The 14123-nt window shown below is 40.3% G+C and overlaps 1 protein-coding gene across 5 annotated transcripts in view; it reads left to right on the forward strand.

The window, feature by feature from the left end:
- The window catches only part of mol (dual oxidase maturation factor 1 mol), a 129035-nt gene extending 120772 nt beyond the window's left edge, over positions 1-8263 (forward strand). For all 5 annotated transcript variants that reach the window (XM_067126488.1, XM_067126492.1, XM_067126491.1 and 2 more), the window contains exons 4-7: positions 4931-5282; positions 5811-6022; positions 6374-7163; positions 7540-8263. In XM_067126488.1, the coding sequence (XP_066982589.1) occupies positions 4931-5282; positions 5811-6022; positions 6374-7163; positions 7540-7594 (1409 nt within the window). In that variant the 3' untranslated portion in view covers positions 7595-8263. The remainder of the gene's footprint in view (positions 1-4930; positions 5283-5810; positions 6023-6373; positions 7164-7539) is intronic.
- Positions 8264-14123: the final 5860 nt, after the last annotated feature.

Raw genomic sequence — 14123 nt, forward strand, 5'->3', positions numbered from 1 at the left:
ACATATTCTCCTAAAATGGCATGTTAATTGTCACGTTTTACAAGAGAGAGAGAGAGAGAGAGAGAATAAACCGCAAAACCTAATGACAACACGCAAACAAAGGGAAGATGGTTCAAGAGAAATAAACAATCGGGGACGAGAGAAAAAACGTGCCCTCACACTGTACAAGAAAAAAGGACTTGTCTCAAAACAATTACAGCAGATTACTTCTTTCTTGTCTCTAACGTTCAGCTTTTTCTATCCTTCCCTGTCCCTGAAGTTGAAGGAACTTTGCAGACGATGACTTCGGATAAGGAGAAACAAGACAAGTACCGTAAAAAGCGAGTTCGTTAAATACGTCATGTGTATGAGTCTATCTGTGTCCGCGCATGCATTCAAAATTGCATGAAGAAATTGCGCACATTTCGTGTGTGTCCATCGTAACCGTTTAACTACATACTCTCGTATGTTCCTGCACAAAATTATTTGTGAATACTCATTTGCTGTCGACATGCATTAAGCATTTCTGACAGCATAAAAAGAGCCCAATATACAACCATTATTGGCATAAGGCGGAAGTCGTCTCGATTCCGCACGGCCACCTATTCAACCAGGTGTTTTAAGCTGATGTGTAAAACATCACGTTATAAAACATCGAATAAATTTGAAGCAAAACATCCACCGCAAGCTAATTCTACAGTGAAGTGGTATGATAAAGATGGATCGTTTTAAAAATTCATTTTTGTAATCTTTGGTTTCATTTCTCTCTCCAAAAGCACTATTCTACATTTACGGAAAAAGACTCATTGTCGTTAGCACAATACTGTTAAAGCTCCAATACTTTGTTTGTCAAGAGGCAAATAAACGAATATCCCGAAGTATAAAATTGAGTGAGGGTATTTTGAGACTCCATAGCATTCATGTTTATGCAAAATTTGAACGTGTGTGTGTGTGTGTGTGTGTGTGTGTGAGTGAAATTCCCGACTGTAAATAAGCAAGTATTAAATTCAAAAAAAAAATCAAATGCCCAAGTGGCAACGTTCTCTCTCCCTCTTAACGGTCTATCATAAGAAAGGGAATCCCTACACCGAAAAAAAAAAAAAAAAAAAAAAAAAACCTTGCCAAAAAGCCAATTTCCTCGCAGCCACTCAAGGTGAGAGACCAAACGCTCTTTTTTTACGAGCAATCAAGAAACGCAGCAAAAGCTTCCACATCAATATTTGGAGGCACACATACTAGTTCACCTTGCAACATCATAACAATCATTCCTTCGGTGTTGGCCACAGGGCAGATCTCCATCGGGCGAAGCCAGCAGCATTCTGAATGCCTCTTCTTTTGTAATCTTGCAGCCTTGGAAAAACGATCACAAAAAACACGGACGAAAAAACCGTCATTAAACGTTCAGCGGGATATGTTATAAAAAAAAAATTTATAACAACACCCTGTTGCAAGAGAATCCAGTATGGTTGAAAAACTGGAGAGTTAAAATAAGATTTGAAAATTTTAAAAAATAAAGTATCCGGTACAGTGTCCGGTAAGAATATAAAACGTTGAACTCGTGTGGAATAGGAAATAAAAAATGGAATCGGTTCTTTCAGGATAAAATGATAAAAGAAAAAGGAAAATGATGAATTTCATGATGCTAAATGCCCAGTGGATTAACAGTGATGATGAATTTGACAATGACATAGTAATAAACATGAAAATAACAAGAAGCGTTATACATGCATATTATTTATATATATATATATATATATATATATATATATATATATATATATATATATATATATATGTGTGTGTGTGTGTGTGTGTGTGTGTGTGTGTATCACACTTTTCACCCTGGAGGAAATAGCATGAGAATGCATCATCCACCCCATTTTCAACAATCATTTGAGGGATGATGAGAATGCATCATCCACCCCATTTTCAACAATTATCTGAGGGATGATGAGAATGCATCATCCACCCCATTTTCAACAATTATCTGAAGGATGATGAGAATGCATCATCCACCCCATTTTCAACAATCATTTGGATGATGTGTGTCATCCACCCCATTTTCAACAATTATCTGAAGGATGATGAGAATGCATCATCCACCCATTTTCAACATTTATTTGAGGGATGATGAGAATGCATCATCCACCCCATTTTCAACAATCATTTGAGGGATGATGAGAATGCATCATCCACCCCATTTTCAACAATCATTTGAGGGATGATGAGAATGCATCATCCACCCCATTTTCAACAACATCAATTTTCAACAATCATTTGAGGGATGATGAGAATGCATCATCCACCCCATTTTCAACATTTATTTGAGGATGATGAGAATGCATCATCCACCCCATTTTCAACAATCATTTGAGGATGATGAGAATGCATCATCCACCCCATTTTCAACATTTATTTGAGGGATGATGAGAATGCATCATCCACCCCATTTTCAACAATCATTTGAGGGATGATGAGAATGCATCATCCACCCCATTTTCAACATTTATTTGAGGGATGATGAGAATGCATCATCCACCCCATTTTCAACATTTATTTGAGGGATGATGAGAATGCATCATCCACCCCATTTTCAACAATCATTTGAGGGATGGCGAGAATGCATTATCCACTGCTAACCAAAAAGCTTTGGCCCATGGACGCTCTTTGGGCTCATCTGCAAACAAGGTCTGGCTTTTCTCGATGACCACCAGGCAAGAACTGACCAGCATTTCGTGATTTCCGAATAATACGACGCCGTAACATTACAAACATATTATCATTTGCTAATATCGATAGTTTTACATTACAGACTCGCAGTGGTGGCTATTCCCTTGACGCTCATTCGTCAAATAATACAAGTTTACCATTGCCCGCCAATTTTTCTTTCTTACGACAAACAGCGCTTCTTTTCATCACTTCCACAGTTTTCCTTCTCTCTCTCTCTCTCTCTCTCTCTCTCTCTCTCTCTCTCTCTCTCTCTCTCTCTCTCTCTCTCTCTGTTATTATTCTTCCCTCTCGTGAAAAAAATAAAATTAGACTCCTCTCCGGGGACGGAAGAAAATGAGGAAGGAGCAAAGGCCCCCCAGGGGAGGGGGGAGGGGGGGCTACGGGCTGGAGGGAACCTGCCAGACCGTGGTTCAAGAGACCTTGAGACCCTCCTTAAAGAAGGAACCCCCCGGAAGCCTCAGTTTTCACATGGGGCGGAAAGACTTCTTGGCTTCGTCTCTCTGTTTACTGGGTCTGCTCTTCTTTTCGTTTCACGGCAAGACGCGGTGAATGTATGAAGAAGAAGTAGAAGAAGAAAAACAAGGAATAGTGACACCTATTCATGTAAATGTACAGTAGTGATGTGATAGTTTATTCAAAGTAATTTTCTGACAACTTAGAGGAGATAAGGAAAATAAATAGCTGAGAGTCACCCACACCGATTTTAAGCCACAAAATCGACAGAAGAAAAACAACCCTACATGTAACTTCAACGAGAATTGGTAACACTCTCTCTCTCTCTCTCTCTCTCTCTCTCTCTCTCTCTCTCTCTCTCTCTCTCTCTCTCTCAATCACACACACACAAACAATGTCAGGATAAAATAACGTTTCTCTCATGGAACAAAGATTCTAAACACATTTGCAAAAACATTTTAGATGAAACATTGAACTACAATTTCCTGCCTCCCGTCAAACAAATTTTGGTTACGCCCACTTGAAAGCGGATTCGCTTCAAACAAAGATGAAAAAAGGGATCCTTCGAAGAATTTTATGCCTCCCACCGCAGGCTCCTAAAGGAACGGTAAAAAAAAGTAAAAGCAATTACTGCAAAAAATACTCCCATGAAACTTTTAGCGGCAAGCAGAACTGGTGTGACAGGCTGCAGTTCAACTGTTGTTTGTTTTGAGACAATTTGTTTCTTCCGACGTGCGCGCTGCTCATTTACATGCCAAATTTTCTTTCTTTTTTTTAATCTCTTTTATTCAACCTGAATTGAGCGAATCATTCAATCGACCTCTTATCAATCAGGTCTAGCAACAGGGACGAAAAAGAACATTTCTTTAGCAGCGATGGGTCATCATTTGAACATCTTTGTATTTCTCGCATGAAAAAAAAATGCCAAATATTAATGTAGATGAACCTGCTCAGGTTAAAATCTGATATCTAAACACCGACACGCAAGACCAATTCCCAAGGTCAAAGACCCCAAAATCACTCCCATGAATAAAAAGCGACTTAGTATGACAACGGGCGTCTAAAATGACGAAAAAATTAGGTCCAGAAAAATAGCAAAAGCGAAAAAAAACGTTTCAAAAAGTCTGAGGGTGCATCTGGTTAACACTACCTCAAGCTGATAACGCCTCTCGTACACTTGTAAGAAAAAAGAACATCGTGACTGGGACCAGAATCAACTCCCCTTCATAAATAGACGGGAATCCCTGATCACATCATCTGCTTCATTGAGCGAAATGCACTTTCGCTCACCTTTCTTTTGTAACACTTTTCGTTTAGCATATAGTCGCGTTCATAATCCTAAATCTGAGTTTCGTTTGCAACAGTGTAGCCTATCATTACCGAACAATAAAAATGTCAGTTATATTTCAAAGACGTTTCATAATTGTCCATCAACAGCCATTGACAAGCGCTCACCTCTTTGCAATGTGTGTTCACTGCGTCTGATTTATTTTGCCATTTACCACTCGTTCTTTAAATCATAATCAATGCCAATGATTTTGTTTTACTTTGGAATACAGTGTGAAAAAAACTTTCAGAATTACGGCCTTTTATCCATTCATTACCCGAAGGCAGTAGGAGCTTGCGCTCTACAATTATCTGGGTGCCATAATATCTACCTGTGATTTTATATACAAATTCTGTCGTACATTATATCTATCAGACGAGAACGGGAAACACGACATGTGATGAAAACTAACCGAAAACACTTCGTGACCTTCTTCCACAGTATGCAGTGTTGGCTCTTCCTGGCACGTGGCCAATGGTGTCATCAGGTCCTCCTACCGCGCCTTCTCCAGGGAGAAGATCGATGCAAACCTGGGCGTGGCGATCGGTCTTGACCACGTCAACATAACCATGTGCGTCATCCCGACGCACAACCGAAGCCTCGACATCAACTTCAACGAACGCTTCCACTGGATCAAGACAACGGACATGAGAGAGCACTACAGGGCCGCCCTGATCAAGGGCTTGCCCTACCCAATCCTCACCGTGGCAGAGTACCTCACCCTCGACAACGAGGGCTTCGCCTGGGGGAGATACTACCGCAATGCAGGATACTACGCTAATATCCTTTTATGGTAAGTTGGCCTCTTCAATCAGGTGTTGATCTGTGCAAAACGATGTAATTTGTTCATTCTTCTGAAAAGAACTGTTCCAGTGACTTCCCTTGTTTTAAGACCGAGCCTTTTAAGGGATATGTCAACCGATCTCAATCATTTCATTTTAGAAATGACGTAAATTCTGTCTAGAATGTATTTGTTCATTCTTCTGAAAAGAACTGTTCCATTGACTTCCCTTGTTTTAAGACCGAGCCTTTTAAGGGATATATCAACCGATCTCAATCATTTTATTTTAGAAATGACGTAAATTCTGTCTAGAACGTAGGTGCAGTATATGTCTTAACTTATTTCATTGTTTACCTGCATAAAAATTGATAAATGCTACAGGGAGTCTTTGCGTAGCAGGAAAAATGTAACCAATTCCGTTTCCCTGCCTTTTCTTTTTAAAGAAAAATACACGTTATTCATGTTGTCTGCCATTACTGAATTAGTCACGAAGTTCAACTGCGTCACTAATCGACATGTACTTTGCTCTCTCCTAACCAGGACATCGTTTGCATCTTGGCTGCTCATGAACATACTGATGGTGAATGTTCCCCGTTACGGGGCATACACGATGTTCATCAGTGGGAGTCTCATGTGTCTCTCAACGGCAGTCTTCTACCTCCTGATGCCCGAGAAGCCCCTCGTGCTGAGATTTGAAGACGCCGTCATCACTTTCAAACTCGGCTGGTGCTTCTGGCTCACCCTGATCGTGGGTAAGTGATATCTTCTTTGGGAAACACTTTCCCCTCTGCAATGTGAAAATGCTGAGAGGGCAAGATTTCTTGGCGGGAGGAAACAGCTGGCACAACCATAGCTGGATATTTCGATATTTCATTTCTAGATTCTCATTGCTCTAAACGGGCTAAGACCTCACTGTTGGGAATATTGTTGCTATTATCTTCAAACGAACCGATAAGACTATAAAATAAGAATGACTTATTAACGTGATAGACCAATGTCAATTTAAAAATATATGTATGTATATATATAATATCACTGTTACAGAACAAAAGTTCATTATAATGAGACCAAAAGAGCTACTGCTTATTTCAATCATTTTCCAGGAAGCATCATGGCAATATCAGGGATGATAGTTTCAATAGTGGACTGGATTTACCCACACAAATTCTCCACCATCCTGGAGGTAGACTTCGACACCCCATACGATCGACACATCATCATCGAGGATTCCCATGATACTCGCAAGAGGCGCTTCAAGATCCCACGTCTAGAGGAACCCCTGAATGCTGGTCTTACCGCTGGCTCTAGACTTTTGAGACGCCTTTCCAAGCGCGGCAAGGAGGCATCCGGCGAGAATGAAACGAACACCGCCCCTGGGATTGACAACCACGCCTTCGAAATGGAACCCGCTAAATCTCCTCTTCGGTACTCAAGCATCATGATGCGGACCGATTCCAAGAAATCCACAAAGTCGGTCAACTTTAGGAATGCATCCACAAAATCTCAGCAATTTTTGGATATTCCACAGTTGTCTGATTACGAAGAGAAAACAAAACACTTCCAGAGGTCAGACTCGAAACAGAGCAGCGTTTCGTCTGCGTCTGTGGCGTCGTCGCCCAAAAGTGTTAATTTTGAAGAAACTGCGATACCAGGACCTAGCGTCCACCCTGGTGGGTCAACTCCAGCGATGCCTGTTGGGGTCAATATGTTAAGACAGGATTCTAGTCAGTCCGTGTCTTCCTCCTTATCTTCGTTTGGACTTGGCATGTTGTCCCGAGACCCCAGCATTAGAAAAATATCAAACGAGGAGAACCCACACGCCCCGGTTACGAGAAACAATTCTGGAAACATCATTGTCTTCCACAGAACTGACTCGAGAGGCCAACTTCAAAGGTGAGACCCCAAGTTGACAAAATGAATTGCATGCAATAGTAAAGTCCATTTGTGCATGATGATTACATAAACGCAACGTGTTTCATACTGAGTAAATAAAAACAAAGAAGACATGCAGTTTGAAGCTTGATATGAATAGAATATGTTACATTAATGAAGTAAACTGATATTTTGGCCTGATAGGATACACAAAGATGATTCTCTTCCTTTTGTAAATTCAATTTTCAAGGACTTCTACCATGATTAACTTTCCTTCCTAACTTATCTGTTCCCCTTTTTCCACTTCAGGTTGAAAGACGACAAAATCAATTTTCAAGGACTTCTACCATGATTAACTTTCCTTCCTAACTAATCTGTTCCCCTTTTTCCACTTCAGGTTGAAAGACGAAGTCGTGGAAATTCAAACTGACGAGATGTCCGATATGTGGTGAGGAAGAAGCGTGACCTTTGCTCCACTCCTAAATTATGTATTTATGAGCAGATCAGCTTCTTCGTTTACCTAAATGGGCATCATCATTAACATTACCCAACCTACGAGAGATGTCTCAGTGTTCCATAAATGTTTTTTTGCCTTCACTTGAATTACTTTAGGAAAAATATGAACTCGAGCAATACTGAGAGCTCGCAGTTGAATTCAATTGAGCTACATAACTATTAGAACTTTTATATGAAGTGAATGTGTATCGAATAAATCTTATTACAGGACAGTATTCATTGTAGATATTTTGCAATATCTATGCACACAAGTATCGTACTCCAATACACTCATAAAAATACAAAAAAGTTCATAAAGTAATATATTTACAAAAATTAACTAAAAAAAGTTAGAGGGAAAACTGACGATATTTCAGGTGCTAAGTTTATTTTAAACATGTTCCTACTGCAAGAACGAAATTTGTTGACGGAGAAGTTCACTCTAATATGGAGACTGAAAATATACTCAAATTTGTTAAGGTGTCTGGAAATGACAGCAATGGCACCACTGATATAATAAATGTTTCAATAAACTTCACGTGATCAGCAGCGGCTCACTTACGCTGACGTAGATTAATTACCGTGGTGTACATTTAATTTAATAAAAGCTTTGTACAGTTTACAAATTTGATGTTTTATTTATGCCAAACCTCTTGCACGTCATGGGTAATTCACTACTAGCTGTATGATATTAGGTACTTTTGAACGAGTTCCCTAGAAGTAAATTTGTTCTACACTTCACATTATGGCAACACAATATTCCAACCGTGTTGCAGTGCACTGTGATATGCATATGACCATCACGGGAGATGTTTTTCCAAAGCAAAGGTCTGCTTAATGTTCAGTCCTAAGGGGTATCTGTTTACAAAGCACCCTCCTTTAATCACTGCATTATGACTCTGAAGTACAGTACTCTCAAGCCATCAACCATCCCCTTGTTTCGAGATACATAATGCCAACATACATCCATCCTTCAGTCAAAAATTACATTTGACAAAAATGAATTTTCCCCATTACATTATCCTTCCCAGCTTTGGATTTATCGTTTAATGTATGACTTTCATGGATACAGTCATGACTTACTGTACATCTACACACTAGAGGAGTGAGGACTCGAGAGTAGGCTTGCCACAGAGAGGCCAGAACACAGATCCTCGCATTAGAGGACTTTGTCCTGCCAGACGGACTTGAGATACTCCCATAGTTTGGCAGGGACATGGAAGGATACTTTTTGCATAATGCAGGTCTTCATCCAAATGCCCTTGGGGAGTGGATGACAGGATTGTCTGCTTCATCTTTATCCTGAATTTCGTCTTCTATTCTATGAGAAGAAAGGGGTGTTTCAGGCCGTGCAGATTCGCTGACTACTATGCGGTCTTGCAGACAACCGAGGGAACTTGCAGACTCTTTGACAGTTGGCGGACACTTGGACATTCGAGCAGACTCGATTATAATGAAATCAATAACACTACGCATGGAAACCTAGCAAGGGCAGAACTGTGGGTTTGACAAACTAAGCCAAACCTTTCTGCAGAACAGACACAGTTCTCTCAACTGTTTCCTGAGGGAAGAGGAAATGTAGGCCCGAGGCGAAAATAACAGGGCTGAAAGCAATTATACGACTCCCTCAGCAGCAAAAGAGCACCCAAGTTTTCTCTTCTTGAGGTTTCAAAGTAAAGAGCACAGATCTCTAAAGACATCTCGATCATTCTTACCCAAACAGGACAGGACTCAGAGACCAACCAAGGTAATGTTTCTCAACTAAAAACTGGAAGTCCTCTAACTTCTTTACCAGAGCTCCTGCTGTCTAAGTGGAGGGAGCTTTCTTCACAAAGCTCAAAAATGCTGGACATACATGTCCTCCGAAAAGGGGACCTCTCTATACGCAGACTAATGCTCTCCATATGGTGCCCAGATGCGGGAGACCAATATTGAAGAACTGGTGCCAGGTTATCGGGAACTGGCGCCGATCACTTGCAAGTACTGGATAGATATTGACACTCTGTAGTAAGCGCTGAGCGTTCTTAAATCAGCGCTGAGCGTTCGGGAATCAATGCCTGGCGCTCAGGAGTTGGCACCGAACTTTTGGCAACCAGTGCCAAGAGCACAGAGGTAGGCAGCGGGCACTCAGGAGCAGGCACTGAGCACTTGGAGGCTGTGACTGTCTTATTTTGCCGAGAGAAGAATCTTTAGTCCATTGGAACATAATAGGAGACATCTCGTTGTCACTACATCTCTTCAAGGGTCGGGACGTGCCGTGAAAAACACCTAGAACACTTCTTTTCAAGGCTAATTTAGAGTCCAGTAACAACTGGTGGGCACTAAAAGGGGCGTCCGTCCAACAGCAGTGTGAGGGTCTTCCACTACATAAACTGTGAGTGACAGGCTCTACCGAGGAGGTGACTTCCCATGGGCAAACCCCACCAACCTCCTTTGGACTTTTGGAATATCTTCTTCCTTTTATCTAGGAGCGTCAGGAAGGAGGCACTCTGGAGCCACTGGACGCTTGGAAATTGCTGTGCGCTCGGGTGCTGGTTACCTACAAGCACAGGACAAGAGTTTTGGCGCCAAATACTGGCGCTCCATAACTGGAAGTACAGGAGACAAGTACAGTGGACCCCCAAAACTATATCACTATAGCACATCCTTTTGGACATCTTTTTTCAATGGTTGTCCGCCGATGCCTGGGACTGAAAAGAAGCTCGACTGGGGGGCAGGGCAACTACTTGGCGGCAAACCCCCTCGGACTCCCTTGGACTGCAAGTATGTCTTCTCCCAGGTTCAGGGGAGCAGGACAGTGACCTTTGGTCTAGGAAATCCAACGGGCTGGATAGTCACCTCGTCCCCTACACTCCCGGCAAGACACCTTTTCAGTAGCTGTCTGTCGCCACCTGGGACCATACAGCAGGTTTGACTGAGGGGGCAATTACCCAGGGAACTTCCCATCAGCCTCCACTGGACTTTCAGTATGACTTCTCCCAAGTTCAGGAGAGTATGACAGTGACTTAGGTCTAGAAGAACTGATGGGCCAGCTAAACACTTCCTCCACGGCACAACACTACACTATCACAAGGTTAACTTCTGTTAATCCATACATAAGACTGGCAAAGGCACGGGAAGGAAGTGAGGGAGCCAGGCGTGGGAAAAAATTAATATGGGAAGAGTTGGCACCAGACAATCAGGAGCTGGCGCTGGGTGATCCCAGGATGTGAAAGGTGCCTGGTGTAACTAGTAGCTCCAGAAGCTAGTGATCACTCCAGGGTGCTTGGCACAGAGACTAGCAGGCACTCCTAGGCACTCGGCACCAATTCTCGGCTGTCAAGAAAGTCTATTTATCCAAAGGCCCATCACAGCCAAATTAAGTAATTTCTCTCCTTGAATCAGATCTTAACAACAAAACACTTTTTCTGATTCTGCAAAGAAAGTGTAATTGCAAAGGCTGAATCAATTCGAAAATCCAACAATATTTTGAAATACGGTTATCTAACCAGCAAATAATAAACAAAGCTGCTCAAACACTGTTTAAACCAAGCACGGCAGAAAAGAGAATGAGATTGTCGGTTCAGTAGTGAACATGATATTTTCGTTATAATAAGCTACTTGATAACTGGTCATCAGACTAAACAATCAAAACATAAAATACTGATTTTAAAATTTAGGCTGAAGGCTAGTCGAAATCGGCCATGTAATTTCACCGAAGTTACTTTATCTGAAAACAGCAAAAATAAACAAAGCTGCAACTACCCACTATTTTGGCCAAATAAACAGAAACAAAATGGAAGAATTTGAATAAGCCAATAAACAATATCTTCGCCAACCGGGACATCAGCCCTTAAGAAAACTAAACAATCTTACTAAGGCACTAAACAATTTTAAAAACAAACATCGGTCTTTAACGAATGGAGGAATTTGAATAAGCCACTGAACAATATTTTGGCCAATACACATCGGCCTTTAACAAAACGGAGAAATGAGATGTAGCCACTATACAATATTCTGGCCAATAAACAGTGGCCCTTAACAAAACGGAGAAATTGAATAAGCCACTAAACTATATTTTGGCCAACACACATTAGCCCCTTAAAAAAAAACAGAGAAATCTGACTAAGCCACTAAACAATATTTTGGCCAATAAACATCGGCCTTAACAAAATGGAAGAATTTGAATAAGCCACTAAACAATATCTTGGCCAACCCACATTGGCCTTTAACAAAAATGAAAGAAATCTGCCTAAGCCATAAATCTGACCAAGCCACTAAACAATATTTTGGCCAATACACACCAGCCCTTAACAAAATGGAGAAATCTGTCAAACCTACTAAACAATATTTTGGCCAACCCACATTGGCCCTTAACAAAACAGAGAAATCTCAATAAGCCACTAAACAATATTTTGGCCAATAAACATCAGCCCTTATAAAAACAGAGAAATTGGCCCTTAACAAGTAAGTATATCTTAGTTAACCAGACCACTGAGCTGATTAACAGCTCTCCTAGGGCTGGCCAGAAGGATTAGATTTATTTTACGTGGCTAAGAACCAACTGGTTACCTAGCAGCGGGACCTACAGCTTATTGTGGAATCCAAACCACATTATGACAAGAAATGAATTTCTATCGCCAGAAATAAATTCCTCTAATTCTTCACTGGCCGGTCTGAGAGTTGAATGCTGGGCTAACAGCGTGCTAGCCTGAAAGCTCTACCTACCCCTCCAATGAAGAACTATTGGCCCTTAACAAAACAGGGAAATTTTAATAAGCCACTAAACAATATTTTGGCCAATACACATTGGCCCTTAACCCTTAAGGGATGGGCTAAATATATATCAAGCACATGCCCAGACTGGGCAAACTTTAAGGTTGGCCAATTTAAGAAGAAAACACATCAGTGGAAAGAGGAAGATATGCTAATGCACATGGTAAAAAAAAAATTCTAAAAATTTTTCCATACATTCCATAGAAAGTTGAAAGTGACTATTTACAACCCAGTGTGGGGCCTCTTTTACAAGACACTTGTGAAATTATGTTGATTTTACTAAGTTATGCATGTTTTTTCTAATAATTTATTTAAATTTGTAAAATTATAATTAAAACTCACACAATATCATACCAGGTAAGAACTAAAATCAATAACAAATTCTGAGTATATTTGTTGTAAAATATTTACAAGATTTACTGAGATGGGGAGATGCAGTACCTTTTTGTGAGGTATACATGTTTTTTCTAATATTTCTTTGTGCTTTTCTTTGCAAAATTACAATTATAGTCGACATCCTATCATAAAAGATAGGAACTAAAACCAACAACAATCCCTGGATATATTTATGTGCAAATAAATAAAAAGACATGCTGGAGCTGCAGAGGTAGTACATTTTCCCCTCTGAAATCTCAAGGCATACTGATCGATGTCTCTCCCGTGCTGAGCTCTTATAGATGCCATAAGTCATTTATGGACCACTGAAGTGCTACGAATATCTTTCCCACTAAATTCATCCCAACCGAATGGCACATAACATTAATACTTAAATGAGTTATCCCATCCATCACTCAAAACCTGTTACAGATGCTGCACTCATATGGTGCTTCCTGTCCATTAAGGGTTAACAAAAGCAGGAAATCTGAATAAGCAACTAAATAGTATTTGGGTCAATACACATCGGCCCTCAACAAAATGGGGAAATTTTTAATAGGCAACTAAACAGTATTTTGGCCAATATACATTGGCCCTCAATGAAACTGAGAAATCTGATTAGGGAACTAAACAGTATTTTGACCAATACACATCAACCCTTAACAAATGGGAGAAATCTGAATAGGCAACTAAACAGTATTCTAGCTAATCCTGTACAGATCGGCCCTCAACAAAAAAAAATTAGAATAGGCAACTAAATGGTATTTTGGCCAAAACACATTGGCCCTCAACAAAACCTAAAAATTTGAATAGGCAACTAAAGAGTACTTTGGCCAATACACATCAGCCCTCAACATAAAGGGGAATTTTGAATGAGCCACTAAACAACATTTTCGCCAATAAACATTGGCCGCCAGCAAAACAGAGAAAGCTGAATAAGCCACTCAGCCCTCAACAAAATTTGAATAAGCAACTGAACAATATTTTGGCCATTACACATTGGCCCTCATCAAGACAAGGGCCAACATTTGTTGGCCAAAATGTAGTGATTTATTCAAACTTCTCTCTCTCTTATGGGCCTTCTTAAGAAAAATATATAATGTGCTTATATTATTGTACTTAATATATAAAACCTGAGTACATTGTATATGTTAGATATGTGTATGCTATGCATATCAAAAGACAGAAAAATTATGATCAATGAAATCAATAAAGCTTAAAGAAAGATAAATTCTCCTGCACTCTCCTTGGTTACCTTATTTTAATAACTATAATAGCGGCTAATTCTACCTATTGCACCTAATTACAAAAGATTTCAAATTTCCTCTACAACTGGCCGAAACTATGCTAGTTGAA

This window comes from Macrobrachium rosenbergii, chromosome 24, assembly GCF_040412425.1.
Source record: "Macrobrachium rosenbergii isolate ZJJX-2024 chromosome 24, ASM4041242v1, whole genome shotgun sequence".
NCBI classification, from domain to species: domain Eukaryota; kingdom Metazoa; phylum Arthropoda; class Malacostraca; order Decapoda; family Palaemonidae; genus Macrobrachium; species Macrobrachium rosenbergii.